Raw genomic sequence first — 25,354 nt, forward strand, 5'->3', positions numbered from 1 at the left:
TAATTGAATTATTTGCTTTTAGTTTGTTGAGGTGCGTGAGCTCTTTATATATTTTGGATGTCAACCCTTTATCGGATCTGTCATTTATGAATATATTCTCCCATACCGTAGGATGCCTTTTTGTTCTATTGATGGTGTCCTTTGTTGTACCGAAGCTTTTCAGCTTGATATAGTCCCACTTGTTCATTTTTTCTTCTTCTTTTTAAATGTAGACAACTACTCTTTCCAGATAGATTTTCAGAACACAGGGACAGTATGCTTCTTTTATGGCAAGATGAAACTAGCATTCCTATGACAACAGTGTATCATTTGTCTTTGATTCTGGCTTTTATTCAAGCTCTTTGCAGGCTTTGGCGTTTATATATAAATACTTCATATATAAAATACTTGTCAGCTGCCTTCAGTCACAAAGTTTATTTCTCTTGTGGATCAGGGTATGGCTTATTTGGAAATGAACCATAGTCATAGCGGGTAGTGACAGTGCTAATTTCTTACCTGTTCCCACCTCTCATGGAGTTGGAATTTCTGGTGCTGGTCTTAGAGCTTCTGTCATGCCATTAGCTCGTCGTACAATTAAGTAAAGCAAGGTTTCAAACAACCTTCTCAAGGCCATACAGCTGAAGAGGAGTTGATTTGACCTGAAATCCAGGCCCTGACTCCTAATCTGAGCTGTGCTGTGCCTCTGTCTGTATTTGATTCCATCTCTTTCTCTTTGTGGGCTTGCCGCTGACTGATGGATCTAATGGACTGAACTTTCAGTGAAGTATTGTCATTGCTCTACTCTCCTAAGTCACAGAGATGTTCTTTTTCAGTCTTGCCGGGAATGACTGAGCTATGCTTGGACCTGTGTTGTAGATGACATGAATTTATAAACTTGTCATATATATAGGCACACGTTTAAAAATAAAATATATTCTGCAAGTGGAGTTTGAGGGTCCATTGTGTTGACTAGGTATGACAGGTGAAGGACTCATCTCTTGGGATGGGTATGGGCATTGCACGCGTCTGCCCTGAGCTGGGATGGGGCTGAGCATTCTAGTGTGACCGCCTAGAAGATCAGTCCTTCAGCGCTAGATTTGAGGGGACCCACAGTGCAGGGTTGCCCCTTGTACTGTAGTCTGATGGGCCGGGTGAAAGGGTTTAGCTCCCTGTCAGTTTCGGCAATTTGTATTGAAAAAGTGGTCTTGCTCTCTCCCCTTCTGTTGCTTACATTTGCCGTCCCCGCAAAGCAACATTTCATGTTTCCTGTACCTGTGGTGAGAATGGCGAGCGGAGCATCCTGCAGTATTCATTCCTTCAGCTCTGACAGGGTAAAGTCAGAATGTTTCCAAACTCAATTAAGGTTTTAGAGAGACTGTGAAATCCCAAGTACTGTTAGCGGAGGGGGTATGGCGACAAATTCCATGTGACACAATGGCGAGTTATAAAAGAGAAGTCTCTTGTTTGTTTTAGTGGTCTCCAGACAAATTTTTGAAAAAGTATTTGTGATTAAGAAGACCTGCAGCCAAACGAAATCTCCCTTCTCTGTGACAGCCACGATGACCAGGGCTCCTGCAATCCCATCAGCATAAGCAGTGCTGCATAGCGGGAGGAGCTGGCATTTTCAACTGCGGTGTGAGTGACTGACACCGGGTACCAGCAGGAGAATTAATTGGGCACGTGCTTCCCGAACATTGTCTTGACTCGCAGCGCTCCTTGTGCTCGCTAAGGAGACCTCTGAGGCTTAATCCTGAGCGCTGTAGAAACCAATCTCGCAAAAAGCCGCTTAGCTCCCACCCAACTGGTTCAGACATGTACCCTCTGCTGTCTACCCTCATAGCCCCCAAATTTAGCTTTTCTCCTCTTTCCACAGAGGACAGATGCTAGATCTGACAAAGCAGGGGAAGCTGGCCAGCATACCTCCTACCTTAGTGTGGAATCCTGTCCTTGCATGGGTCCTGTGGAACGGCCTGGCACATGGTTTCTGCAGCTACACCCACCTTATCTTGTGGCTCCTGTGGTTCTACCTTTTACAGAAAACTCAAGGGCTGAGTCGGACATGCTCCATGCCATTTCCAACTTGAGGCCTTCACTCGATGAGGCCAGGAGGAAGGGCAAACCAGTACACATGCTAGAAGTGGGTGTACTTCCTGCTGTCTGCAGCTGCAGGGGTCTCTAGGCAGCCCCACTGCAGAGTGTGAGTCCCCAGGGCTGTGTCCTTTCCCTGGGTAGCTCAGTAAGCCAAACTCAGACCCGGCTCCCTCTCCTCCCCCACTGCTGGTCAGCAGCCCCTGCACCCACTCCTGAAGTCGAGTGGAAACGGGGAGGAGAAACTCTTCTATCTTCTGGTCTCCAGGACAAAAACTTTCTGTCTGTTCCACTCTTGATAGCAACCAGCCCCCGGCCCCCGGCCACAACCCCCAGCAAGTGAGAGTGTAAAGAATGGAAGAAGTAAGCAGGAAGAAGTCTGGACAAGTAAACAGTGGCTGCTGACAGAGAAATGAGAAGGGAGAATTTAGCTACTTAGCTTTTGAGGTGTTTTAGCTTTTCTCCAGGGGCCAGATGTCTAACACCCCAGGACCAGGGGGAATCTCTAGCTCAGCAGAAATAGGCTGTGTCGAGCCAGAGAAGGTAGGCACTGTCTCAGTAGATTGTCAGCCAGGCAGCACAGTTTTCTTTAACATTCAACTTCACACCTTAAATAGGTTGGCACTGCTGGTCATGGCCTTGAGGTGATCTACAAAGTCGACCACAGAAACCTAGACACACCCAGACCCTTATAAACTCAGGGGCAAGAGGTTTGAACAAACAAACAGGGTGACTTGCCCTCACCCGAGATAATCTTTCTACCCTGTCCCAGGCAGGGGGAAACAGGCACACACTAGCAAAGCCTTGTCCTCTAGGAGACCCCATGATCGGTGGACAGACCTGGACAGAGGGACAGCTGGGGGACAGAAGCTATAACCAGAGTTATCCGGGTGCTTGCAATGGGCAGAAGTGGAAACAGGGTGGAGGGAGGGAAGCCCAGGGCCTGGCTCCAAAGCTGGCCTGAATGTCACGGTGATGCTTCCTACCCTCTGCCTGCCCCTCCCCTTTCAGGGCATCTCCAGATCCTGTGGGTTCAGGCTCCAGACATCTCCCAGGTGTGTCTCCTCTCTGTGCCCTTCCTTTCCTCGGTGCAGGTCACTTCACTACCCTGTTCAACTCCCTCCCATGTGTTCGCATCCCCCTTAATCCACACTCTTTACCACGGCAAACTTCACCAAGGCGTGTTACGGTGCAGCTATGCCTACTTGTCCAATCACGTCTTTCAATCTTTATCGTTCTTCATCTCACCACACTGGCTTTTCTGCTGGTCCTAGAACAGGCCAGCCTCATTCCTACCTCAGGATCTTTCACTCGCCATTTCCCCCTCCAGGAATACTCACCCTGAGGTCTTCACGTGAGACTCCCTCCCTCACATCACCATTTAAATGTCACCTCCTCAAAGAAGCCTTCCCTGACTACTTGTGTGAACTAGCACCCCCTTATCTCCCCATCATCTTATCCTATTTTAATTTTCTTTATAGCAATTATAATTACTTGAAATCATACCATTTTCTTTTTTCTCTGTTCCTTTAGTTTTGGGTGCCTGGAGGAGAGGGGCTTCAATCATCTTATTCACCAGTAAAACCCAAGCATCTAGCACAGAGGCTGGTATTGAACAGGTGCTCAGTGTTGAATAAATGGATAGACAGAACACCATCTACTCAATCCTGCCTCTCCTCTCCTTACCTGCATGTGCGTGTGCATGCGCGCGCGCGCGCACACACACACACACACACACACACACACACAGGGAGGGAAATACTCATCAGGCTCTGCATTTCTTACAGAACCTGCCTGTGACCTGCCCCAAGTTGTACAGGTGTCATTGTGGGAAGCACATCTCTGAAGCTGCCCTCAAAGGTGTTTTTTGGAGGCTAAGGTCTTAAAGGATCGGGTATGCCATGTGGGAATACACTTTAATGGAACAGGGAGGTTTGGGGCCTGGCCTTGGACAAGCTGGATTTAAAGTCAAACACTGTAACAGAAAACCATTTTATTTACGCTACGAGGCCATACTGGGGTCAGGAAGGGCTGGGAATAAAGAAGCCTGTGGGCCTCCGTTGGAGGTGCTGCTCAACTCTTTCCATTTTGTTCCTTCTCTGGGAGCAGCTCTTCTGGGTCTCTTGAGGAAGGCTCATTCAGGGCAGCTCCGGTTCCAGTCTCCTGTGGTGGGCAATGGCAGGGCTGGGTCAGTGCAGGGAGAGGCGTTAGCTATTTTAGGCACTTAAACCCTTGCCCTCCTTACACAAGTGGCATGGCCAGCAAGCTTCTGTGGGGTCAGCCTCTTGCCACGATGTTGCAGCCGCCGAAGTTTGGGCGGGGGGCAGCCTAGCTCTTGGTCTGACGCTGAAGTTGCATGTCTCTTGGGAGCCCGCCTGGGGACTGGCTTCTCTGCTTCCACCTTTTCTGGGGTGGCCACAGGTGCATCCCCATAAGACCGGTAGCCACCAACCAGGCAGTATGTCTCCCCATGCCAGGTCACCTGGGTTTCACCACGCCCTTGGTAGAGGAGGTGACAGTAGCCCGGTGTAGGAGAAGGGGAAGCCGCTGCTGCTCCTGCAAAGAAAACCAGAACCGATCAGGCCCTCCTCCTGTCCACAGTGTCCTACCAGGACCTTCCCTCTGTCGTGTCTGGGAATGGGGAACAGATTTCCTGGTCTCCTGCTGAAGCCATTTGATCTGCTTGGCATCTAAAACCCAGCCTTGGCCCATCACCTCTATGAATCCCCTAGAGAAGCGAAGTTGGCTGCAGAAGCAATTCTGTGGAGCGTGTGGCAGCAGGAGACCAGGAAATCTGTTCCCCATTCCCAGAATAAAACACAACCTGAAAATGATGGCGATCAGGATCCCCCCCATCTCTCCCTTCCACCACAGAGGAAACATTTGTTAAAGTCTGTCACTTCTGAGGCGGCTTTAATGGAAATACCTTTCAAGTTTTGGAAAAAAGAATCTAACAAAAATCAGTTAAGAACTCCTCTCCCCTTGAGCCCCATTTGTATTGCCTTTTTCAACCACGCTGAAGTCTAGCCCTCTGATACTTTCATGTAGATTTGAAAAAGGCCAACTGCCAAAGCAGAGTGACCAGGAGGCTCAGGCCAGAATGTGGGTGCCTAGTCTAGGCTCACATCAGCACCATCTCCTGGGACGTCTTTTCCTCAGCCGTTAGGTCTCAGTGTCCCTTTATCACTCCCCTTGGCTCTTCTGCTCTTCCCGTGGATATGACACCCTTTTCCCCGCTACTCAGCGGCTCAGTCTGGGATGTGTCTGATGGGACCCATGTGGACAGTATGATGAAGATGCCCAGGTTTGAAGGTGAGGTTATCCGACCACCGTGAAAGGATACGTGGGCTCAGCGGCAGCCCAGGTGAAAAACATCATCCACACTGTACAGACATGTTACTAAAAGACTATTTTAGTTCTACTCAGAGGGGGAGGAAATGAGGAACAGCTCTTCCTCAGACTGCTGCGTTTACACAGAAATGCACATGACTTGCTAAATGGCCAATCAGGAAAAGGTCCAGAAGGAAGTATTTGTAGCCCAAAGGTGGGGGGAAGGCTACATTGATAAAGATTAGAAACTTTCTGAACGCTTGCCCAGGGATGACACTTCACTTGCCCTCGGCGGTGAGCAGGAGCACCGGTATGAGTTAACAGCTGGGGAAGTTCTGAGGTGTTGCGGGCAGGCCCGAAAGGAACATGTGGCAGCCAGGTGAGGCTGTGTGACTCTTGTACAGATGTCCCGCCTAGGCCTACCTGCTGCGCAGCCCTCCCAGGGCACAGAGGATAAGCCACACCGAATATGGTTGATCCAGTCAGACATTCTCAGGCAGCCAGACCGCTCTCTGGTCACCAACTGGTAGGAGAGCTTCTCCAAGAACACTGTTTGCGTACTCATGCTGCCATGGCAACAGTGCGGCCTATCAGGTCATCGATATCCAGTGAGGTCACGTACGGAATCTTGGGACTTGAGGGGCAGGCTTCAGGCTCTCTTGTGGAGGAGAGCAGGGTGGAGGCAGAGGGGCACCCTACGTGACCCTCACATCTAGCCCTCCCTGTCCACATGCCCTAGTCAAGTAGCCACTTCCTGTGGAATGTACCTGTGGGCTGGCACGGGAGGGCAAGACACCCACATTCTGAGATTGGCTCGAAAGGCAAGATCAGCCTAAGAGATAGCCAGGGTGTGTGGCACTGACCCTAAGGATGCCACCGTTGGAAAGGCAGAGCTTTGTGTGGGCTAGGGAATCAGGGAAGGCTCCTCGGCAGTGGGCCTGAAGGGCGAGTGGAATTGGGACCTATGGAGAGGAGAGGGAAGGCGCTCGCTCCAGTTGGGAAAAATAAAAGCAAAGACAAGTTCTTCTTAAGCGTGCCCTGCCCCAAATGTTAATCAGAGAAGCTTTGTGATTTTACAAGTAAGAATTAAAAAAACCAAGAGTTGAAGGGGCCTAGATTACACCTTGAATTTAATGACTGACGAAAATAGCCTGCATTTGTAGATTTTTCATGGTGGGCAGGCCCTTAGAAGTCACCTGAGCCAAACTCCTTACCTCACTGGCGGCAAAACTGGGACCCAGAGAAAGGGGAAGCCCCAGTCCCAGGGTCAGAGGGCTGATGTGGGGCAGAGCCGGGCTGGGGCCCGTAGTTCTTCCATCCCAGACCTGGCTTCTGCTTGATTGGACAATGGAGAACTTGTCAGAAGATTCCCTATACTTTTCTGTGGTGCCAGGTTGCCTCTTTTTGCTCGTTGAAAATGAAATAACACAAGTGGTATTTTGTGTATCAGGAGAGCTGACACTGCACATTCCTACCACAAACCCTGAGTCATCCAGGCCAGTGCTAGTACTGAATCACCCAGGTATTTAATTTCTCTTCTGTCACGGGTAATTTATTGTAGTTCTTTGTGTTCTCCAGAAGTCTACGCTCTGAGTGAATAATGATTCGGTGTAGCTCTCTTTCACTTAGTCTCACAGGATTATAAAGAATTACCCAACAACACATTTCTTTCTGTCCTTTTCCTCCCCTTCCTAGATAGAGGTGCCTGAAACAATAGGAGCTGTTAAGGTGTAATTTGCTTTTTGGTGGTAGTTGTAACTGAAAGCGGACAGATACAGTAAAAAGTGAAATGATACTGTCATCTATCCACGGTTTACATATTCAAAAGAAGAGAAGAGAGCAAGAACCAACCTCAACTTTTGACGCCTCCAGGGAGGCTTTACTCATTAATCATGAAAGTTACCACTGAACACCGTTCCTGTGAGTAACTGGGGGGGAAATCCCAGGACAAAATACCTTTGAAACCGAAATCAGTCAGAGGGAGAAATAAAGTGGGACAAGCCCACTTTACTGCTTTCAAGCAGTCATCCATTTCTGCTCTCCCGTGTCTCTCGTGACCTGGCTGCAGAAGAAGGGACCCCACCCAACCTCTCTGGTCCAGATAGGCCCTCGCTCGCCCTTGCAATTACATATCGATAGGGAGATAGACTACTTCTCTCCACCCTTTGGAAACACCGATTGATATGGAGATGCTCTAAGGCCAGGCAAGAGATTCTGCAAATATTGCAATTTTACCCACAGTCTGTTTTAATCCTATTAAGTCTAATTAATAAGATTTGGAAGGCAAGATTTACCCTTTAAATTAAATGCTGAGTTTCTTTTGAATGATATCATTGTGGAAACTTAGATTTCTAATAAAAACCGTATTTGATAGTAGGGAATATAATATATATTTAAAAATTGTAATTGTCTTCCGGAAGTTCTTACTGAATGATACAGAGTTGTGATTAAATAAGTTGTAATTTAGTATCAGCTGTTTACTAGAAGAATTTTTTGAAACTGAGATTTTTATAATTAAAAGTGACAAAATGTTGCCAAATTGGCATCTTTGGAAAAAAGCTAAAATAGCATTTTACAAAGATATAAGTCAGTAGAGTTTGTAGAATACTCTGTGTATTATCGTGGGGAAAATCGAAGTTCCTATGTCCAGGATCCTCACCTTCACCTCAACTACTTAACGATGTAACTGGCCCACTGCTAGGCTACTGCTTCCACACCCACAGGCGATAAGCTATTATTGACTGAGTCACCGTACAAAGAGCTCGGCCCAGTGCTCTGGGTGGAGGCAGGGACGGAGGAGGATGACAGACCTGCCAGTATGAGTATGTTGGATGCAGACTTAGTTCTAGTGCTCCACCTATCTCCTACCTGTTTCCGGCCAAACCAGCCGGGTAATAAACCCTTTTACCCCCGAGAATGTTCCATTGTCATTCCTTGGTCTCAACTGAATCCATGGTGAACTTGCCCCAGGGCCGAAACCCATTGGCCAGACAGTTATCAACCCCTTGAGGTTGGTAGGGATTATCATCTTTGTATGGATGAGGAAATTGAGAGGAGAGATTTGGATTTTAACCTCAGGGTAAATCTACTCACCTTCAGCTAGTAAAAGTGAACATTCTAGCTTTGAACCAGGTGTGTGGCTTCAAAGTCCAGTCTTCTCCTGTTCAGCCATTCTGTTTAAAAATTAAAAAAAAATTATTTTACTATCGCCTCAAAACTTTTTAAATAGAAAAAGGTATAACATTTTTATTTGTTCATTTTGAAGAAAAACGGTATAAATAGCACCAGTTATTCCTCTGATGTACATAAAATTCCTCCCTTTGGCAGCATCCGAACAGATACAGCAGTGATTTTGTTGGTCACGTAAGTTCTTTCATTGTTATTCACTGTTCAGACACCAGTGCACTCCTGTGTTCGCCTTTTCATCTGTCTTTTTTATTAGCCAGACGGATCTGAAACATTTCAACTCGGAGCAATTTAATTGGCAAAAGTTCTGAGACAGGAAATATGAATTAATTATTAGTTACTTTTGTTCTAAAGCATAAAGATCTCCAACTTGGTTCTGCCTCTTTAAATACCGAAATGGCGATTATATATTAATAAGACCCTTATTAAGTAGCCAAATTCTCGATGCTATGTAGCCAACTTAATATGTGTATAAAAATACATTGTGAAATTGGTGTATATCACGTGCCCTTCAGTTTTGGGCAGTATAGATGTTGGTTTCGCACCCAACAGATTGCCATTGTAGGGTGTGTGGTTTTTGTTTTTGAAGATGAAGGGTCGTTCTCGGTTTTTCTTTTGCAGTCTGCACTGTAATGATGGTCTACTTACCTGACTGGCCTGATTTTAATCATCTGGTGCCTGGTTCTTAGTGCAGTTTCATCTTTGCTTTTTCACAAGCTTGCCATATTGCACACTTGTTTGCTGCATTGAATTTCTTTTAGTGACTGTGAAAAACACGTTAGTATTTTAACGTAGTCTCCAGGTTTCAGGTTATACCTCAAAACACAGAGGAAAAAATCCCTTTCTGAGGAGGTCTTTTAAAAATCATTACGGTAGAATGGGAATATTCATTATTTATACATCATGTATTTTTCCCTAAATGTTGTACAAAAAAGTGACAGTTGAGCTGAGCATGTGTTAATCAAATGTCTGCATTTTCCTGTGTCACTGACAGTTTCATTGTCCGTATAGTCCTGAAATGCAAATACCGTCCGTTCTGTACAAAGCTATTATTAATCTGAATAGTTATTTAAACAGTATTGAAGTCTTTTAACTACTGAGAGGCCAGACATTTAAGATGGTGAATTTACTGTTCCGTTTGAAGGATAGTGCTGTTGTTGAGGGCACGGCGATCTGAGATGCTGGTGTATGTTGCAGCCACACATTCTGTCTAAGGCTAAAATGGCAGAATCTGCCTGCTGCTGTATAACATCTTTTAACTACCATTTATTTTAGCATCATGGCACCTGCAAATTCCTGCTGCTCAGTTAAGGGACCAGCTTCACACGTAACGTAACTGGTGTTACAATCCGTGGCCACAGCACTGCATCCCAATGCAGCAAATGCATTTTCCACTTTAACCAGACATGACAGCTGAAGTGATCATTAACCATGCAAGACGTCGGAAGTCATCAAAAATTCACATCAGAGTAATTGTAGTGGCTCAGGTTGGGGGAAAAAAGTATCAGAGCATTCCTTGCCTACACGTTGTCTCTCCCCCTCTTAAATCTTAACTTGGCGCAGTCCGTTAACAATAAAATACCTTCTCTAACCTAGGAACTGTTACTCCCATCAGTTTGTGCTTTCAAACTGATGGCTGACTTCTCTGAGTTTTCCTAGAGCAGCCGGTGTGATGATGCTGTGCCCTAGGGGCTGCTCGCACCCGTTTTGAAGGGGATCCTGCAATCTTATTGTCTAATTGGACTCTTTAGTGCTTCGCTCATATCCACGTTTGCAGGGTGTTCCCTTTTGCATTTTCTTCTTTCTTTCTCCTCTTTCTCCTCCCTCCCTCCCTGATCCTTCCCACCTCTCCATTCTGGCTGTTTGGAGTGGGAAAACTTGAGCCCTGGTTCCAACAGAGCTCATCCCACATAGAAGGTGTGGAAGATCTGCAGTGACCAGCAGCTTCGACTGGTCTGTAACTCCTTAAATTTGAGAGCTGCACGTAGGATTTCCTGTGTTTTGTAGTGTAATTAAGTTAAGTGCACCTTAATAAATAGAGTGACAGCATGTTGTTGGAGTACCTCTGAAAGACAAGGTCTTGGTTTGTTTAAAAATTTGGTATCAATTCAGAAGCATTTAACTCAGTGATAGAAAAAGTACACAATTCTCCTGAGAATTGTTCAGATTTGTGCCTTGTCATTCTAATATTTTTCTTTAAAAAAAAATGTGCTGTGTGGGGCCGAGAGGTATTTGCTTAAAGATTTAAATAGTTGTTTAGGATTTTTGCAGGCTTCCTCTTTAAGCAGTAAGTCGTGTGGACTTTGGGATTGTTTAAAAAGATGCATGTGAAGTGCAGAATTCTTAATGAGGAGAAATATTAAAACTTTTTTTTTTCTTTGCTGAAACTAGATACTTCTTTGGGATTGTAGGTGATTGTGTGTGTGTGAGAGAGTGTAAGATGCCTTGTCAAGGAATTCAGTCATTTATATTTTGTTCTAGGGAAAAAGTGCTGTTTCAGAGGTATTTGGAATCATCTGACAGGAAATGCTTTGGCGTAAGGCTTTAAATGAAAAGAATGAAATAGTAACACCAGAGATGTGGATTCTTAAGTATTATCAAATGTAGGGAATTTAAACTAAGATGGTTAAATTCATCGTCGAAAGAGTATGATATGATTCCTTTAAGTATATTTCAAATTTTTGATGCAGAGAATGTGAATTGTGTAAGTGAAGCGAAAACTTCCTAAGTCAATAAGCATTGTCTAGAGGGTAGTATGATTACAAAATGTTGCGTGTAACACTTTTAATACTTTGATTAATATCAGAGATAAAATGCTTTCGATTGAGAGTTAAAAAGCACCTTGCTTGTTGTCTTCTCTTAAAAACAGCAACAAAAGACAATGAATGATCTTTGGCTTTTTATCCCAAGGAATGTATTTGTATCATGGGACCTGTAGGGTCTGGACTTCTCTCCTAAGCATGGGTTTGGAAATTGCTCACCTAGTTGAAAGATTTAGCTCCCTTCAGAGGTGTGGGACTTTCGGTACTATTAACAATGGGAAGACTTAAGGAGCTGTCAAGTGGGGAATGGAGGAGAGCTGCTCAGGGAAGGGAAAGGAACTGTGAGAATTCCCTGTCTCTGCATTGGAAGTCTGGATTTATCCATGACTGAGACTCCTTGAAAGCTCTGACCCAGTGCAGCATTGCGAAGAATTGATTTCCGAGATGACACGATAAGCTGTGGTTTGCATTTTGTAAAGATGGAGGAGACCTCTAACACTGACCCTGTGTGGGAGATGACTCAGTTATCCGTGCCTTGATACAGTTGCAGATTATTTTGCTTTGAAGTGGATGGATGCCAGCGCCTTCGTCAGAGCTCCTTAATTGAATGTATGGAAATGTCTCAGCCACCGTTTTTAACAATTAGCTGTATCATGGTTGAGGTGAGCTGGGTTCTGAAGGCAGCTGCAGGGCCATTTCATTTACACTAGGTTCTGTGGCATGAGAACTTTGTTACTATAAAACTCAGTGAATTTGCACACTGTATAGAAGCGTTCTCTGGGAAGGTGGAGAATATTCCCAGAAAGAAAATGGAATCCTTTTGTCTACAGTAAGTATTTCTCATAAAGCGGTGAGAGGTTGAAAATTTGTCTTTGGTTGAATGGGCAAAATAGACTTTAAAAGGAATGCTGCAAATATTAAAGGTGTAACAGAGGTTCGGGATGTATGTTTTTATGAATGTGTTCAAAACCAAGTAAGATACATATATATATATATATGTATATATATATATATGAGAAATCTAGGTTTTATGAATGATTTTAACACGTGCTTTAATTAATTATGCATTGGTAATTTAAGTTGAGAGGTATAAATTTATCACTAAAGATGGAAATGACACTTGTGAGAAAAAAATCTAAACATGGTCCATTTAAAAGAGTTCTGGTTTCTTTTTACTGTCTTTCACAGTTTGTTTTCCATTCTTGAAGAAAATTGCTGGATTTTAGTTTCGTGTTTTCTTTTTTAAGATTGAAAACACTTCCATTTTAATGATCTATGATAATAGCTGATGAAACTGTGTAAGAAAAAATGTTTTAACAAAACAAGATTTTGTCCTAAAAGGTCAGTAGATTGAGGCTTTCGTTCTCATTAATGGGGATAATTCATAGTGCCGTCTGTTTAATTAATAGTTGTGACTTCAGAGCTACCTGTGGAAAACTCTTGTTCGTCATTGTACGCATAGAAATCTTGATTTGTAAAATTAATTGGATCTGACTCGGTTTATTCCTTTGTTTCTTTATGCGGTTACTAAGAGGGAACAAGTGGATTTTAACTTTGATTTGTATATTTATCTTTCTAAAGGCACTTAATCCTGGAGAATTTATACTAAGAATATTTTACAATAAGCTGTACCATGAAGACTTTGCTCAAAATGCTTAGGTTTGCGGAGTTGAATCTTCCCAGAACTGGATATCTGAGGATCCTTTGAACTTGTTATCACGTTTATAAAGCCAGCTGTTCTTCCAGGTCTTGCTGCACTAGCTGTTGTTCGTCCTATTCACTGAATGCAACTTTCTTTAATCAATAGATGTTTTTGAAACTAGGGGAGAGGAAGATTTTCACACATCAGGCTTTTCGTTGAAATAGGAAGGCTCAGTTGTGCTAAGCCCTGTTTAGAACCCTACAAAGATAGCATAAATCTTGCATAAATCTTATGCTTGCAGTATTGGAGCCTAGATCTCAATATAATTTTATTTTAATCCTGGGAGGGAAATTAAATGTATTAACAGGTCAGCTATATGGTAGCCTGCAAAGGGATTCTCTTCCCTTGATTTTTATAAGGCTTGCACTTTGAAATAAACGAGTTTTATTTAGAAAGAAAGGAGTTTAGCAGCAAATTAGAGCTCCATCTTAACCGTAGCTTTGCTTGCATGACATGTTTGAGTGAATAGCATGAGGGGGGGTCCCAAAGCCTTGGAAATTTTTCAAGTAAAATTTGGTTAAGGATTCTGGTCTTCTTTTCTTTCTCTGGCTTTATGCAGGCTGGTACTAAGTTGTCTGGGGAGATACGAGAGACCCAGTTGCTTTTCATTTTCTGCTTTGACCATGGTCTACTCAAGTTTGGCTACTGGGCGGAGGCTCTCCCTTCCGGTACTTGCAGGGGATGAGCCCCAAATCTCTTCAATGGGAAGCTCTTTAGTCTTCTCATGAAATTTTAGCCTGACTGTTACTATAGAGTTAGGAGCTGGTTCTTTTTGCTACAAAGAAAAAATGTATTCATATGAAACCTTTGAATGCTCTGGCAGTGCCATAATGTAGATAAGCGAGCATGTCGGCCCGCCCGCTAGGAAACCTTCCATGGCCCTGAGATGGCAGTGAGCAAGTAGAAAAATGGCGTCACCAGGAACGCTGTGATAAGAAGTGGACCGCACGGGTCATTTTCCTTCAATCAAGTTTGAAGACTTTAGGAGTAGTGCCTTGCCGATTTACAGTTAATTTTTATTTTGCAGGAAGACAGAAATTTTGAGATTTCCCTGCGGTAAAGACTTGATTAGCACTTTTATCTAAATAGCTTCTGATCGTTGCTTTTAAGAAACTGGTGGCAAAACTGGATAAAAATAAAATTTTGAAAAGATGTTTTATGGAACACTTCTGAAATTCCTTATTTGGTGCTTTCTTCTTCTTTTTTGTTGTTTTCTTTTTTCTTTTGGTATCATTAATCTACCATTAGATGAGGAACATTATGTTTACTAGGCTCCCCCCTTCACCGAGTCTCCCCCACAACCCCCATTACAGTCACTGTCCATCAGCGTAGTAAGGTGCTGTAGAATCACTACTTGTCTTCTCTGTGTTGCACAGCCCTCCCCGTGCCTCCCGCCACATTATACGTGCTAATCATAATGCCCCCTTTCTTTTTCTCCCCTCTTATCCCTCCCTTCCCACCCATGCTCCCCAGTCCCTTTCCCTTTGGTAACTATTAGTCCATTCTTGGGTTCTGTGATTCTGCTGCTGTTTTGGTCCTTCAGTTTCTTTCTTTGTTCTTATACTCCACATATGAGTGAAATCATTTGGTACTTGTCTTTCTCCGCCTGGCTCCATCCATGTTGTTGCAAATGATAGTATTTGTTTTCTTCTTACGGCTGAATAATGTTCCGTTGTGTATATGTACCGCATCTTCTTTATCCATTCATGTACTGATGGACACCTAGGTGCTTCCATTTCTTGTCTATTGTAAATAGTGCTGCGATAAACATGGGGGTGCGTCTTGTCTTTTTCGAACTGGGCTGCTGCATTCTTCGGGTAAATTCCTGGAAGTGCAATTCCTGGGTCAAATGGTATTTCTATTTTGAGCTTTTTGAGGAACCTCCATACTGCTTTCCACAATGTTTGAACTAATTTACATTCCCACCAGCAGTGTAGGAGGGTTCCCCTTTCTCCACAACCTTGCCAACATTTGTTGTTGTTTGTCTTTTGGATGGTGGCCATCCTTACTGGTGTGGCGTGGTATCTCATTGTGGTTTTAGTTTGCATTTCTCTGATGACTAGCGATGTGGAGCATCTTTTCATGTGTCTGTTGGCCATCTGAATTTCTTCTTTGGAGAACTGTCTGTTCAGCTCCTCTGCCCATTTTTTTAATTGAATTATTTGCTTTTAGTTTGTTGAGGTGCGTGAGCTCTTTATATATTTTGGATGTCAACCCTTTATCGGATCTGTCATTTATGAATATATTCTCCCATACCGTAGGATGCCTTTTTGTTCTATTGATGGTGTCCTTTGTTGTACCGAAGCTTTTCAGCTTGATATAGTCCCACTTGTTCATTTTTTCTTCTTCTTTTTAAATGTAGACAACTACTCTTTCCAGATAGATTTTCAGAACACAGGGACAGTATGCTTCTTTTATGGCAAGATGAAACTAGCATTCCTATGACAACAGTGTATCATTTGTCTTTGATTCTGGCTTTTATTCAAGCTCTTTGCAGGCTTTGGCGTTTATATATAAATACTTCATATATAAAATACTTGTCAGCTGCCTTCAGTCACAAAGTTTATTTCTCTTGTGGATCAGGGTATGGCTTATTTGGAAATGAACCATAGTCATAGCGGGTAGTGACAGTGCTAATTTCTTACCTGTTCCCACCTCTCATGGAGTTGGAATTTCTGGTGCTGGTCTTAGAGCTTCTGTCATGCCATTAGCTCGTCGTACAATTAAGTAAAGCAAGGTTTCAAACAACCTTCTCAAGGCCATACAGCTGAAGAGGAGTTGATTTGACCTGAAATCCAGGCCCTGACTCCTAATCTGAGCTGTGCTGTGCCTCTGTCTGTATTTGATTCCATCTCTTTCTCTTTGTGGGCTTGCCGCTGACTGATGGATCTAATGGACTGAACTTTCAGTGAAGTATTGTCATTGCTCTACTCTCCTAAGTCACAGAGATGTTCTTTTTCAGTCTTGCCGGGAATGACTGAGCTATGCTTGGACCTGTGTTGTAGATGACATGAATTTATAAACTTGTCATATATATAGGCACACGTTTAAAAATAAAATATATTCTGCAAGTGGAGTTTGAGGGTCCATTGTGTTGACTAGGTATGACAGGTGAAGGACTCATCTCTTGGGATGGGTATGGGCATTGCACGCGTCTGCCCTGAGCTGGGATGGGGCTGAGCATTCTAGTGTGACCGCCTAGAAGATCAGTCCTTCAGCGCTAGATTTGAGGGGACCCACAGTGCAGGGTTGCCCCTTGTACTGTAGTCTGATGGGCCGGGTGAAAGGGTTTAGCTCCCTGTCAGTTTCGGCAATTTGTATTGAAAAAGTGGTCTTGCTCTCTCCCCTTCTGTTGCTTACATTTGCCGTCCCCGCAAAGCAACATTTCATGTTTCCTGTACCTGTGGTGAGAATGGCGAGCGGAGCATCCTGCAGTATTCATTCCTTCAGCTCTGACAGGGTAAAGTCAGAATGTTTCCAAACTCAATTAAGGTTTTAGAGAGACTGTGAAATCCCAAGTACTGTTAGCGGAGGGGGTATGGCGACAAATTCCATGTGACACAATGGCGAGTTATAAAAGAGAAGTCTCTTGTTTGTTTTAGTGGTCTCCAGACAAATTTTTGAAAAAGTATTTGTGATTAAGAAGACCTGCAGCCAAACGAAATCTCCCTTCTCTGTGACAGCCACGATGACCAGGGCTCCTGCAATCCCATCAGCATAAGCAGTGCTGCATAGCGGGAGGAGCTGGCATTTTCAACTGCGGTGTGAGTGACTGACACCGGGTACCAGCAGGAGAATTAATTGGGCACGTGCTTCCCGAACATTGTCTTGACTCGCAGCGCTCCTTGTGCTCGCTAAGGAGACCTCTGAGGCTTAATCCTGAGCGCTGTAGAAACCAATCTCGCAAAAAGCCGCTTAGCTCCCACCCAACTGGTTCAGACATGTACCCTCTGCTGTCTACCCTCATAGCCCCCAAATTTAGCTTTTCTCCTCTTTCCACAGAGGACAGATGCTAGATCTGACAAAGCAGGGGAAGCTGGCCAGCATACCTCCTACCTTAGTGTGGAATCCTGTCCTTGCATGGGTCCTGTGGAACGGCCTGGCACATGGTTTCTGCAGCTACACCCACCTTATCTTGTGGCTCCTGTGGTTCTACCTTTTACAGAAAACTCAAGGGCTGAGTCGGACATGCTCCATGCCATTTCCAACTTGAGGCCTTCACTTGATGAGGCCAGGAGGAAGGGCAAACCAGTACACATGCTAGAAGTGGGTGTACTTCCTGCTGTCTGCAGCTGCAGGGGTCTCTAGGCAGCCCCACTGCAGAGTGTGAGTCCCCAGGGCTGTGTCCCTTCCCTGGGTAGCTCAGTAAGCCAAACTCAGACCCGGCTCCCTCTCCTCCCCCACTGCTGGTCAGCAGCCCCTGCACCCACTCCTGAAGTCGAGTGGAAACGGGGAGGAGAAACTCTTCTATCTTCTGGTCTCCAGGACAAAAACTTTCTGTCTGTTCCACTCTTGATAGCAACCAGCCCCCGGCCCCCGGCCACAACCCCCAGCAAGTGAGAGTGTAAAGAATGGAAGAAGTAAGCAGGAAGAAGTCTGGACAAGTAAACAGTGGCTGCTGACAGAGAAATGAGAAGGGAGAATTTAGCTACTTAGCTTTTGAGGTGTTTTAGCTTTTCTCCAGGGGCCAGATGTCTAACACCCCAGGACCAGGGGGAATCTCTAGCTCAGCAGAAATAGGCTGTGTCGAGCCAGAGAAGGTAGGCACTGTCTCAGTAGATTGTCAGCCAGGCAGCACAGTTTTCTTTAACATTCAACTTCACACCTTAAATAGGTTGGCACTGCTGGTCATGGCCTTGAGGTGTTCTACAAAGTCGACCACAGAAACCTAGACACACCCAGACCCTTATAAACTCAGGGGCAAGAGGTTTGAACAAACAAACAGGGTGACTTGCCCTCACCCGAGATAATCTTTCTACCCTGTCCCAGGCAGGGGGAAACAGGCACACACTAGCAAAGCCTTGTCCTCTAGGAGACCCCAGTATCGGTGGACAGACCTGGACAGAGGGACAGCTGGGGGACAGAAGCTATAACCAGAGTTATCCGGGTGCTTGCAATGGGCAGAAGTGGAAACAGGGTGGAGGGAGGGAAGCCCAGGGCCTGGCTCCAAAGCTGGCCTGAATGTCACGGTGATGCTTCCTACCCTCTGCCTGCCCCTCCCCTTTCAGGGCATCTCCAGATCCTGTGGGTTCAGGCTCCAGACATCTCCCAGGTGTGTCTCCTCTCTGTGCCCTTCCTTTCCTCGGTGCAGGTCACTTCACTACCCTGTTCAACTCCCTCCCATGTGTTCGCATCCCCCTTAATCCACACTCTTTACCACGGCAAACTTCACCAAGGCGTGTTACGGTGCAGCTATGCCTACTTGTCCAATCACGTCTTTCAATCTTTATCGTTCTTCATCTCACCACACTGGCTTTTCTGCTGGTCCTAGAACAGGCCAGCCTCATTCCTACCTCAGGATCTTTCACTCGCCATTTCCCCCTCCAGGAATACTCACCCTGAGGTCTTCACGTGAGACTCCCTCCCTCACATCACCATTTAAATGTCACCTCCTCAAAGAAGCCTTCCCTGACTACTTGTGTGAACTAGCACCCCCTTATCTCCCCATCATCTTATCCTATTTTAATTTTCTTTATAGCAATTATAATTACTTGAAATCATACCATTTTCTTTTTTCTCTGTTCCTTTAGTTTTGGGTGCCTGGAGGAGAGGGGCTTCAATCATCTTATTCACCAGTAAAACCCAAGCATCTAGCACAGAGGCTGGTATTGAACAGGTGCTCAGTGTTGAATAAATGGATAGACAGAACACCATCTACTCAATCCTGCCTCTCCTCTCCTTACCTGCATGTGCGTGTACATGCGCGCGCGCACACAAACACACACACACACACACACACACACACACACACACAGAGGGAGGGAAATACTCATCAGGCTCTGCATTTCTTACAGAACCTGCCTGTGACCTGCCCCAAGTTGTACAGGTGTCATTGTGGGAAGCACATCTCTGAAGCTGCCCTCAAAGGTGTTTTTTGGAGGCTAAGGTCTTAAAGGATCGGGTATGCCATGTGGGAATACACTTTAATGGAACAGGGAGGTTTGGGGCCTGGCCTTGGACAAGCTGGATTTAAAGTCAAACACTGTAACAGAAAACCATTTTATTTACGCTACGAGGCCATACTGGGGTCAGGAAGGGCTGGGAATAAAGAAGCCTGTGGGCCTCCGTTGGAGGTGCTGCTCAACTCTTTCCATTTTGTTCCTTCTCTGGGAGCAGCTCTTCTGGGTCTCTTGAGGAAGGCTCATTCAGGGCAGCTCCGGTTCCAGTCTCCTGTGGTGGGCAATGGCAGGGCTGGGTCAGTGCAGGGAGAGGCGTTAGCTATTTTAGGCACTTAAACCCTTGCCCTCCTTACACAAGTGGCATGGCCAGCAAGCTTCTGTGGGGTCAGCCTCTTGCCACGATGTTGCAGCCGCCGAAGTTTGGGCGGGGGGCAGCCTAGCTCTTGGTCTGACGCTGAAGTTGCATGTCTCTTGGGAGCCCGCCTAGGGACTGGCTTCTCTGCTTCCACCTTTTCTGGGGTGGCCACAGGTGCATCCCCATAAGACCGGTAGCCACCAACCAGGCAGTATGTCTCCCCATGCCAGGTCACCTGGGTTTCACCACGCCCTTGGTAGAGGAGGTGACAGTAGCCCGGTGTAGGAGAAGGGGAAGAAGCCGCTGCTGCTCCTGCAAAGAAAACCAGAACCGATCAGGCCCTCCTCCTGTCCACAGTGTCCTACCAGGACCTTCCCTCTGTCGTGTCTGGGAATGGGGAACAGATTTCCTGGTCTCCTGCTGAAGCCATTTGATCTGCTTGGCATCTAAAACCCAGCCTTGGCCCATCACCTCTATGAATCCCCTAGAGAAGCGAAGTTGGCTGCAGAAGCAATTCTGTGGAGTGTGTGGCAGCAGGAGACCAGGAAATCTGTTCCCCATTCCCAGAATAAAACACAACCTGAAAATGATGGCGATCAGGATCCCCCCCATCTCTCCCTTCCACCACAGAGGAAACATTTGTTAAAGTCTGTCACTTCTGAGGCGGCTTTAATGGAAATACCTTTCAAGTTTTGGAAAAAAGAATCTAACAAAAATCAGTTAAGAACTCCTCTCCCCTTGAGCCCCATTTGTATTGCCTTTTTCAACCACGCTGAAGTCTAGCCCTCTGATACTTTCATGTAGATTTGAAAAAGGCCAACTGCCAAAGCAGAGTGACCAGGAGGCTCAGGCCAGAATGTGGGTGCCTAGTCTAGGCTCACATCAGCACCATCTCCTGGGACGTCTTTTCCTCAGCCGTTAGGTCTCAGTGTCCCTTTATCACTCCCCTTGGCTCTTCTGCTCTTCCCGTGGATATGACACCCTTTTCCCCGCTACTCAGCGGCTCAGTCTGGGATGTGTCTGATGGGACCCATGTGGACAGTATGATGAAGGTGCCCAGGTTTGAAGGTGAGGTTATCCGACCACCGTGAAAGGATACGTGGGCTCAGCGGCAGCCCAGGTGAAAAACATCATCCACACTGTACAGACATGTTACTAAAAGACTATTTTAGTTCTACTCAGAGGGGGAGGAAATGAGGAACAGCTCTTCCTCAGACTGCTGCGTTTACACAGAAATGCACATGACTTGCTAAATGGCCAATCAGGAAAAGGTCCAGAAGGAAGTATTTGTAGCCCAAAGGTGGGGGGAAGGCTACATTGATAAAGATTAGAAACTTTCTGAACGCTTGCCCAGGGATGACACTTCACTTGCCCTCGGCGGTGAGCAGGAGCACCGGTATGAGTTAACAGCTGGGGAAGTTCTGAGGTGTTGCGGGCAGGCCCGAAAGGAACATGTGGCAGCCAGGTGAGGCTGTGTGACTCTTGTACAGATGTCCCGCCTAGGCCTACCTGCTGCGCAGCCCTCCCAGGGCACAGAGGATAAGCCACACCGAATATGGTTGATCCAGTCAGACATTCTCAGGCAGCCAGACCGCTCTCTGGTCACCAACTGGTAGGAGAGCTTCTCCAAGAACACTGTTTGCGTACTCATGCTGCCATGGCAACAGTGCGGCCTATCAGGTCATCGATATCCAGTGAGGTCACGTACGGAATCTTGGGACTTGAGGGGCAGGCTTCAGGCTCTCTTGTGGAGGAGAGCAGGGTGGAGGCAGAGGGGCACCCTACGTGACCCTCACATCTAGCCCTCCCTGTCCACATGCCCTAGTCAAGTAGCCACTTCCTGTGGAATGTACCTGTGGGCTGGCACGGGAGGGCAAGACACCCACATTCTGAGATTGGCTCGAAAGGCAAGATCAGCCTAAGAGATAGCCAGGGTGTGTGGCACTGACCCTAAGGATGCCACCGTTGGAAAGGCAGAGCTTTGTGTGGGCTAGGGAATCAGGGAAGGCTCCTCGGCAGTGGGCCTGAAGGGCGAGTGGAATTGGGACCTATGGAGAGGAGAGGGAAGGCGCTCGCTCCAGTTGGGAAAAATAAAAGCAAAGACAAGTTCTTCTTAAGCGTGCCCTGCCCCAAATGTTAATCAGAGAAGCTTTGTGATTTTACAAGTAAGAATTAAAAAAACCAAGAGTTGAAGGGGCCTAGATTACACCTTGAATTTAATGACTGACGAAAATAGCCTGCATTTGTAGATTTTTCATGGTGGGCAGGCCCTTAGAAGTCACCTGAGCCAAACTCCTTACCTCACTGGCGGCAAAACTGGGACCCAGAGAAAGGGGAAGCCCCAGTCCCAGGGTCAGAGGGCTGATGTGGGGCAGAGCCGGGCTGGGGCCCGTAGTTCTTCCATCCCAGACCTGGCTTCTGCTTGATTGGACAATGGAGAACTTGTCAGAAGATTCCCTATACTTTTCTGTGGTGCCAGGTTGCCTCTTTTTGCTCGTTGAAAATGAAATAACACAAGTGGTATTTTGTGTATCAGGAGAGCTGACACTGCACATTCCTACCACAAACCCTGAGTCATCCAGGCCAGTGCTAGTACTGAATCACCCAGGTATTTAATTTCTCTTCTGTCACGGGTAATTTATTGTAGTTCTTTGTGTTCTCCAGAAGTCTACGCTCTGAGTGAATAATGATTCGGTGTAGCTCTCTTTCACTTAGTCTCACAGGATTGTAAAGAATTACCCAACAACACATTTCTTTCTGTCCTTTTCCTCCCCTTCCTAGATAGAGGTGCCTGAAACAATAGGAGCTGTTAAGGTGTAATTTGCTTTTTGGTGGTAGTTGTAACTGAAAGCGGACAGATACAGTAAAAAGTGAAATGATACTGTCATCTATCCACGGTTTACATATTCAAAAGAAGAGAAGAGAGCAAGAACCAACCTCAACTTTTGACGCCTCCAGGGAGGCTTTACTCATTAATCATGAAAGTTACCACTGAACACCGTTCCTGTGAGTAACTGGGGGGGAAATCCCAGGACAAAATACCTTTGAAACCGAAATCAGTCAGAGGGAGAAATAAAGTGGGACAAGCCCACTTTACTGCTTTCAAGCAGTCATCCATTTCTGCTCTCCCGTGTCTCTTGTGACCTGGCTGCAGAAGAAGGGACCCCACCCAACCTCTCTGGTCCAGATAGGCCCTCGCTCGCCCTTGCAATTACATATCGATAGGGAGATAGACTACTTCTCTCCACCCTTTGGAAACACCGATTGATATGGAGATGCTCTAAGGCCAGGCAAGAGATTCTGCAAATATTGCAATTTTACCCACAGTCTGTTTTAATCCTATTAAGTCTAATTAATAAGATTTGGAAGGCAAGATTTACCCTTTAAATTAAATGCTGAGTTTCTTTTGAATGATATCATTGTGGAAACTTAGATTTCTAATAAAAACCGTATTTGATAGTAGGGAATATAATATATATTTAAAAATTGTAATTGTCTTCCGGAAGTTCTTACTGAATGATACAGAGTTGTGATTAAATAAGTTGTAATTTAGTATCAGCTGTTTACTAGAAGAATTTTTTGAAACTGAGATTTTTATAATTAAAAGTGACAAAATGTTGCCAAATTGGCATCTTTGGAAAAAAGCTAAAATAGCATTTTACAAAGATATAAGTCAGTAGAGTTTGTAGAATACTCTGTGTATTATCGTGGGGAAAATCGAAGTTCCTATGTCCAGGATCCTCACCTTCACCTCAACTACTTAACGATGTAACTGGCCCACTGCTAGGCTACTGCTTCCACACCCACAGGCGATAAGCTATTATTGACTGAGTCACCGTACAAAGAGCTCGGCCCAGTGCTCTGGGTGGAGGCAGGGACGGAGGAGGATGACAGACCTGCCAGTATGAGTATGTTGGATGCAGACTTAGTTCTAGTGCTCCACCTATCTCCTACCTGTTTCCGGCCAAACCAGCCGGGTAATAAACCCTTTTACCCCCGAGAATGTTCCATTGTCATTCCTTGGTCTCAACTGAATCCATGGTGAACTTGCCCCAGGGCCGAAACCCATTGGCCAGACAGTTATCAACCCCTTGAGGTTGGTAGGGATTATCATCTTTGTATGGATGAGGAAATTGAGAGGAGAGATTTGGATTTTAACCTCAGGGTAAATCTACTCACCTTCAGCTAGTAAAAGTGAACATTCTAGCTTTGAACCAGGTATGTGGCTTCAAAGTCCAGTCTTCTCCTGTTCAGCCATTCTGTTTAAAAATTAAAAAAAAATTATTTTACTATCGCCTCAAAACTTTTTAAATAGAAAAAGGTATAACATTTTTATTTGTTCATTTTGAAGAAAAACGGTATAAATAGCACCAGTTATTCCTCTGATGTACATAAAATTCCTCCCTTTGGCAGCATCCGAACAGATACAGCAGTGATTTTGTTGGTCACGTAAGTTCTTTCATTGTTATTCACTGTTCAGACACCAGTGCACTCCTGTGTTCGCATTTTCATCTGTCTTTTTTATTAGCCAGACGGATCTGAAACATTTCAACTCGGAGCAATTTAATTGGCAAAAGTTCTGAGACAGGAAATATGAATTAATTATTAGTTACTTTTGTTCTAAAGCATAAAGATCTCCAACTTGGTTCTGCCTCTTTAAATACCGAAATGGCGATTATATATTAATAAGACCCTTATTAAGTAGCCAAATTCTCGATGCTATGTAGCCAACTTAATATGTGTATAAAAATACATTGTGAAATTGGTGTATATCACGTGCCCTTCAGTTTTGGGCAGTATAGATGTTGGTTTCGCACCCAACAGATTGCCATTGTAGGGTGTGTGGTTTTTGTTTTTGAAGATGAAGGGTCGTTCTCGGTTTTTCTTTTGCAGTCTGCACTGTAATGATGGTCTACTTACCTGACTGGCCTGATTTTAATCATCTGGTGCCTGGTTCTTAGTGCAGTTTCATCTTTGCTTTTTCACAAGCTTGCCATATTGCACACTTGTTTGCTGCATTGAATTTCTTTTAGTGACTGTGAAAAACACGTTAGTATTTTAACGTAGTCTCCAGGTTTCAGGTTATACCTCAAAACACAGAGGAAAAAATCCCTTTCTGAGGAGGTCTTTTAAAAATCATTACGGTAGAATGGGAATATTCATTATTTATACATCATGTATTTTTCCCTAAATGTTGTACAAAAAAGTGACAGTTGAGCTGAGCATGTGTTAATCAAATGTCTGCATTTTCCTGTGTCACTGACAGTTTCATTGTCCGTATAGTCCTGAAATGCAAATACCGTCCGTTCTGTACAAAGCTATTATTAATCTGAATAGTTATTTAAACAGTATTGAAGTCTTTTAACTACTGAGAGGCCAGACATTTAAGATGGTGAATTTACTGTTCCGTTTGAAGGATAGTGCTGTTGTTGAGGGCACGGCGATCTGAGATGCTGGTGTATGTTGCAGCCACACATTCTGTCTAAGGCTAAAATGGCAGAACCTGCCTGCTGCTGTATAACATCTTTTAACTACCATTTATTTTAGCATCATGGCACCTGCAAATTCCTGCTGCTCAGTTAAGGGACCAGCTTCACACGTAACGTAACTGGTGTTACAATCCGTGGCCACAGCACTGCATCCCAATGCAGCAAATGCATTTTCCACGTTAACCAGACATGACAGCTGAAGTGATCATTAACCATGCAAGACGTCGGAAGTCATCAAAAATTCACATCAGAGTAATTGTAGTGGCTCAGGTTGGGGGAAAAAAGTATCAGAGCATTCCTTGCCTACACGTTGTCTCTCCCCCTCTTAAATCTTAACTTGGCGC

General features: G+C 45.1%; 2 protein-coding genes across 2 annotated transcripts in view; one reads left to right on the forward strand and one right to left on the reverse strand.

Annotated features, from left to right (window-relative positions):
- Positions 1 to 25,354, forward strand: part of LOC118934400 (uncharacterized) — a 212,594-nt gene that overhangs the window by 169,819 nt on the left and 17,421 nt on the right. The window lies entirely within an intron of this gene.
- On the reverse strand, positions 4,053 to 21,172 carry LOC130681159 (DPEP2 neighbor protein-like). The gene is made up of 4 exons (XM_057493549.1): positions 21,031 to 21,172; positions 19,520 to 19,833; positions 19,291 to 19,437; positions 4,053 to 4,178 (listed from the first exon to the last, which is right to left on the reverse strand). Exons 1-3 carry the CDS (start codon positions 21,170 to 21,172, stop codon positions 19,348 to 19,350), a joined length of 546 nt encoding a protein of 181 aa, XP_057349532.1. The 3' UTR covers positions 4,053 to 4,178; positions 19,291 to 19,347.

This window comes from Manis pentadactyla, chromosome 15, assembly GCF_030020395.1.
Source record: "Manis pentadactyla isolate mManPen7 chromosome 15, mManPen7.hap1, whole genome shotgun sequence".
NCBI classification, from domain to species: Eukaryota; Metazoa; Chordata; class Mammalia; order Pholidota; family Manidae; genus Manis; species Manis pentadactyla.

Coding starts and splice junctions, on each gene's coding strand:
- LOC130681159 (XM_057493549.1), bottom strand. CDS start 21,172: ATGAGTACGCAAACAGTGTTCTTGGAGAAGCTCTCCTACCAGTTGGTG. Junction 19,834..21,030: donor CTGGGAGGGCTGCGCAGCAG/GTAGGCCTAGGC, acceptor TTTTCTTTGCAG/GAGCAGCAGCGGCTTCTTCC. Junction 19,438..19,519: donor TTGCTGGCCATGCCACTTGT/GTAAGGAGGGCA, acceptor TGCCCACCACAG/GAGACTGGAACCGGAGCTGC.